Raw genomic sequence first — 5,516 nt, forward strand, 5'->3', positions numbered from 1 at the left:
AAAAAAAAAAAAAAGTTTACGTGACATTCTGTAACTTTTGAGATTGAAAGTCTTGCTGTTTGTAATTAAATTTAACAATGAAATAACTTTGCTACTTTTCTTTAAACTTGAACATTCTATAGTAGACGACAGCAGCCAATCTGTAATTTTTTGGTGTGTTAGTAATCATCTCACTAGTTACGGTTGTCAAAGTAGTTGCTGAGTAACTTTGGAAGGTGAAGCCATCTAACTAGCCACCAACTACAAACACAAAAACAGCCTTGAAGTAAAGGTGGAACAAACCAGACAAAATACAAGAAAGCCTTACACTTCTCTAGAATCTTGTTTGAAGGATTAGCGGATAATTCCTCCCTAACTGTTGCTCACCCTCACGATGAACTGGACTGGAGGCCGTCTCCATCGATCCTCATACAAGATGAAGTTATCCTCCAAAAACGTTGGGAGACAACGTGTTGCTCAAGCTAAAATACGCATGGTAGATAGGCCGCCAGATACTCTATCGTTTGAGGTTGCTACTGAAGCACCGGGTAAGGAAGGCTGCGATAATGGACACGCTGGCACCATTCGAGCAGTTGACGACCTTGGAGCAAGCTTTCAGAAAGCAAAACAGCCAGCATATTCAAATACCGAAGATCCTCGATCAAAAAACTATTGTCACTCTCAGATAACCAAGCCGAGTTCCATAGGTTCCCCTGCGGTTAGAGTTGAGGAGATGAGAAAGAAGCTACTTGATAAGAAAGACTGGGCAGGTCTTAGCCTATCACGACCGCATAAGTTACATACATCATGTGGCAAAGTTAGAGGGAGACTTGGAAGAAGGCAGTCATTCCCTTATGGAAGAAATCCCATCCAATACTCCCCTCAACGAGGACACTTTTCTCTTCCGATGAAACGCCGAAATATTGCACAACCACACTTATACCCAACAAATCAGCTAAATTCCGATGATATTAGTATATGGATTGAGCAACAACAAGAGGAGCCTCGGTATGAGGCTCTCCACAATGAAATGTATATGGAAGCCCAAGAGTCAGTGGAGCCGATATCGTCTGATAACAACACAAGCAGAGATAGATCAACTAGGTCTCCTAGGTCTACAACGCGCAATGCGCGCTCTATATGTCAGTCAGGCATGAAGACACCACGATATGCTGCTTGTGGTAATCGTGTCGACAACGAGCAATACCAATTACAATTGGGTAAACGGCTAGATATCTCCCCAAGTCCCGATCTATCAAACCTACCCGTTCTAGATCGCCGTGGCTCGTTTGCTACAATCGATGGTCAGACAAGATATGTGCCACCGCCATCTTCTAAACCCAGCAGTTCGAGTTCTCCAGAAGATAGTAGGATGAAGTCATCAAGGAATGCAGATGAATACTGGTCTCGGAGAAGAGCCATGTTATACCATAGTCAGAGATACCAAGCACAAGATATATCTCCGCGAAACACTAAGTGTATGGAAGTAGCAAACAACCTGACCGGATGCTCTTCAGAATATTCGTGTGGCGATAACACTGCCATGATACGACAGAGGGAGGTAACTGGCGGCGTGGAAAAATCTAAAATAGGAGACTTTTCAACGTCCTCTTCTGACCAAGCCACTTTTTGGCCTAACACTATCCCATCACCCTTTAGGAATGAACCCAGTTGCCTCTCTTATCACCCGATACCCTCCCCACAGTCGAACAGAGAGCAACATTCCATTAACCAAAGTGAGTATCAACAGTACCGTCAACTAGGTAGGCCGGCATATAATTCAATTCTTTATGGCAGCCCTCAGCCGAGGACGTATTTTGCTAGGTCATCATCGAAACCAATGTCTTACGGCATCAATTCCTCAATTCCCATGCCAGCTGTTCAAAACTATAGGGTACTCATATACGGCCAGGAATTCGATATATCGAAGGAATGTTATTTATAATGATAACTACTGGGGGGAAGAACTCCTTTGGTCTATTGTTGACCTTGTCTCCGGTGACTGGGAGCATACAAGACCAGTATGTGAGATACGTGGCCCTGTAAGCCGACAGTCCCACCAACCAGATATGGTAATTGTCTAGTTCCTAAAGTTCTGAGAGGATCCTACCTGGGAGTTTTATTTGAGAGTTCCCGTTGCAGAGGATATAAAGGGAATAACGCGGAGGTATGGTGGCATCAAATGTAAATATCGATAATATACTGGAAAGTCTTGAATAGTTACCTGAATCTTGTAGAGCTGCGTTTACCCGTGAAGCACTTGCGCTAACATTGCTGGCTTCAATGGCTGACTGTTTTTGCAGTGTTGGGTATCTAACGGCTACCTAGATAGACATGTACTGGCTCCGCAATTTCAAGATCGGCATCAAGCGCCGACGCCTATCGGCCCGACAGGGGCACCTAACGGGAGGAGGTGGGCACCTGATGGATGGAAAGAGGTTGGGTAGTTACCTCGGTACCTCACTCGGATGGAATGAATGATGATCCGACGGCGGATAAGGTTTTAGGTAGCCCGGGGCTTAGTAAGTAAAGTTCCAGCCTTACGATCATAACAACGCTGAATGTCTCTGCCGGTGGATCAGGCAAACAGCCTCGACAGGTCTTCGATATCATGGTTGTTTAAGAAAAGTTCCAACACTACGGCTGAACCGATGGGCAGCATAGTTATATCTGTCATTTCCTCCCTCTCCATCCTCGCATCTGTTGTCCTCTCATCCCCTACTCGGCCTGCCACCGGCATCTTACCTCTTGTGATATGGCATGGCCTGGGAGACAGCTACGAAAATGACGGCATGAAAAGTATCGCGCGACTTGCAGAAACAACAAACCCAGGCACACATGTCCACCTCATTCGATTTGGCGCGTCTGGGACCGAAGACCGAGATGCCACATTTTTTGGCAACATTACTGCCCAGGTCGACGAGGTTTGCCAGACGCTGGCGTCGGATCCCGTAATAAGCAACGCCCCAGGTATAAATGCGCTAGGTTTCTCGCAGGGCGGTCAGTTCCTGAGAGCATACGCTCAGCGTTGCAACAAACCTCCGGTTCACAACTTGGTCACGTTTGGTAGCCAGCACAATGGGATTGCGAGCTTTACGGCATGCAAGGATTCTGGCGACTGGCTATGCTGGAGTTTCAATGCTCTACTGCGCTTCGGAACTTGGTCTAGCATTGCTCAGTCTGGTCTGGTTCCAGCGCAGTATTTCAGAGATCCAGAGGAGCTAGACGACTACCTGAAGTACAGCAACTTTCTCGCTGATATCAACAATGAGAGAGCAGTAAAGAATGCGACGTACAGGAATAATCTGATGAAATTGAACAAGTTTGTGATGTACATGTTCAAGGATGACACTACTGTTATCCCAAAGGAGAGCGCTTTTTTCACGGAGGTCAACGCCACGTCAGGAGAACATACGAAGCTGCAGGATCGGCCAATGTATAAGGAGGACTGGCTTGGGCTGAAGGTACTGGATGAACAGTCTCGCTTGGAGTTCCTAACGATACCTGGCCGCCATATGCAATTGAGTGAGGCTCTGTTGGTGCAGAGCTTCCACCGTTACTTTGGTCCTGTAGAGAAGTCAGAGGCCAAAGATGCTGGAACCACAGATTTCAAAGTCCAGGAATAGTTATTGTAGCATTCAAAACAAATTTAATACTTCATTGTTGCAAATACATGATTTTGCTATCGGCCAGTTTATACAACTAGAATGCAACGACATCACCTGACGAATCCTGCGGGCTCAAACCTGTCGGCTTCATTAAACAAGTGGCGGGAACGATCTTTCTCGGCTTTTCGGCATCTTGACAGTTTAGCCAAGGGGCGACGGTGCCGAATGAATACGATAATCATTCTAACGGATACCATTGAGTCAGAGCATCAAACTAAGCAAATTCCTCCAAGAACGCTAATATCAACCAACACAGCATTCGACAAATACAAGCGACTACTATCATCAAGGCAGAAAGAAAAGCAGCCTGATATTATACGTCAGGGGCCACAAGAAGCACTTCTCATTATGCCGGATATAACTGCTACAACCCCAAAGACATGGGTCTGCCCCACTAGACACGGGGAGACGAATGAACTTCTGGTCTCCATGGACAAATCACTGCTTTCAATTGCCATGATGAACGAAGAATTCGAAAAAGACTATATATACTGGGCCAAATCTATGCCTAGGGAAGCACTACAGACGGCTATCGACTCCTCGCTTTGTTTCGGTCTATTCGAGCGAATTCACGATCCTACGACAGATTGCATGGACCATGAAGCATCCAAAATAGCACTCCAGGAACAATCTTCCCTTCTGAAGCAGATCGGGTTCGCCCGCTTGGTTACAGACAATGTAACATTCTTCTACCTTTCCGATGTGTTCGTCATGCCCGAGTACCAAGGAAAAGGACTGGGTTCATTTTTGGTCCAGTGTATCAAGGAGGTGCTGGATGGCATGAAACACTTGCGACGATTCATTCTGATGACTGGTGACAAGAATACGGGAAAGTACTATGAGAGACTGATGGACGTTAAAATGCTGGGTGAGATTGGGAATGCGTATATCCTGGGACGCAAGGGCCCGGGGAGCTGTGTATAGGCAACATATGAACTCTGCATGTTGATGTCAATTGATTATGCACTGAATTGAAGTTGATAGGGAGTATGAATTTGAATGAAGGCACAATCAATGCTAGTGCAGAGATTTGGCGCGTGTCCTCAAGCCGTTCCCAGCCGACACCCATTCAAAATTTCCACGGCCGTATCTGACATATATGTCCCGTGCCATCTGCCACCGTTTAGTAGGGCGCCTATCTAAAGCCCAAAAGATAACTGGTAGATTCTTCGGCTTTAAGTGAATTTGCTGTGACGAACGAGTTTTTGTTCGGTTGAAAAGAGAATGAGGATAAGAGGATTACGTAAGTCAACCCATATATGTCATGTGATAGGCTTTGAGGCTCCTGCCGGATGCTTAGTAAGAGAAGGATCAACTATAATTCGCATCAATGGAAATTAGAGAAATCAATTATGTCAGCATAGTATTAATACTTTCCCCTGCGCCGAAAGTAGAAATGGCAACTTCAACTCTTCACAACGCTGAATTACGGCATTGTTTTCAACTACGATCAACTGCGGTTAATTACTAGGACTTGCCCTCGAAGGATCCTGAAATTGAAGGAATTCGTGATGAATCCCCTAAGGAGCCACCATCCGTACTCAACTTGCCGATGAGAGGTTCCAGGGGGTGTAAATGACATGAAAAACGGGATATTGCAGCGCTGGTTCCAATATCTCAGCTATTGCAAAATGCAACTAACCAAAGAGCGTTATAATATCATGGCATCTGAGTGGTAGTAAAGGTCCGAGACAGCCGTAGTTCTTGATGTGTCTAAGTATGGCTATCGTGACCTATGGAAGCTTGAACTTCATATTCCCTAGGGGTTTTGGCCAAAAGTTGCTTGATATGACTTATGCATATATACAATTGCCGCTGCATACGGAACTTTCCGCCCGGGCAGCTGCTTACCTCTAAGTAGAGCCCTTT

General features: G+C 45.7%; 3 protein-coding genes across 3 annotated transcripts; all 3 read left to right on the forward strand.

Moving 5' to 3' along the window:
* Window positions 1–373: 373 nt before the first annotated feature.
* TRV_02999 (uncharacterized protein) lies at window positions 374–2,063 on the forward strand (the record flags this gene model as incomplete). Its single annotated transcript, XM_003022825.1, has 2 exons — window positions 374–1,715; window positions 1,873–2,063. The coding sequence occupies 2 exons, from the start codon at window positions 374–376 to the stop codon at window positions 2,061–2,063; spliced, it is 1,533 nt and encodes a 510-aa protein (XP_003022871.1).
* Window positions 2,064–2,540: 477 nt separating this feature from the next.
* On the forward strand, window positions 2,541–3,605 carry TRV_03000 (uncharacterized protein; the record flags this gene model as incomplete). Its single annotated transcript, XM_003022826.1, has 1 exon — window positions 2,541–3,605. One exon carries the CDS (start codon window positions 2,541–2,543, stop codon window positions 3,603–3,605), a length of 1,065 nt encoding a protein of 354 aa, XP_003022872.1.
* Window positions 3,606–3,812: 207 nt separating this feature from the next.
* Window positions 3,813–4,571, forward strand: TRV_03001 (GNAT family N-acetyltransferase, putative; the record flags this gene model as incomplete). The annotated part of the gene is made up of 1 exon (XM_003022827.1): window positions 3,813–4,571. The coding sequence occupies one exon, from the start codon at window positions 3,813–3,815 to the stop codon at window positions 4,569–4,571; it is 759 nt and encodes a 252-aa protein (XP_003022873.1).
* Window positions 4,572–5,516: the final 945 nt, after the last annotated feature.

The sequence above is a fragment of the Trichophyton verrucosum genome, assembly GCF_000151505.1.
Source record: "Trichophyton verrucosum HKI 0517 chromosome Unknown contig00258_1.f1.exp, whole genome shotgun sequence".
In the NCBI taxonomy this organism is placed as follows: Eukaryota; Fungi; Ascomycota; class Eurotiomycetes; order Onygenales; family Arthrodermataceae; genus Trichophyton; species Trichophyton verrucosum.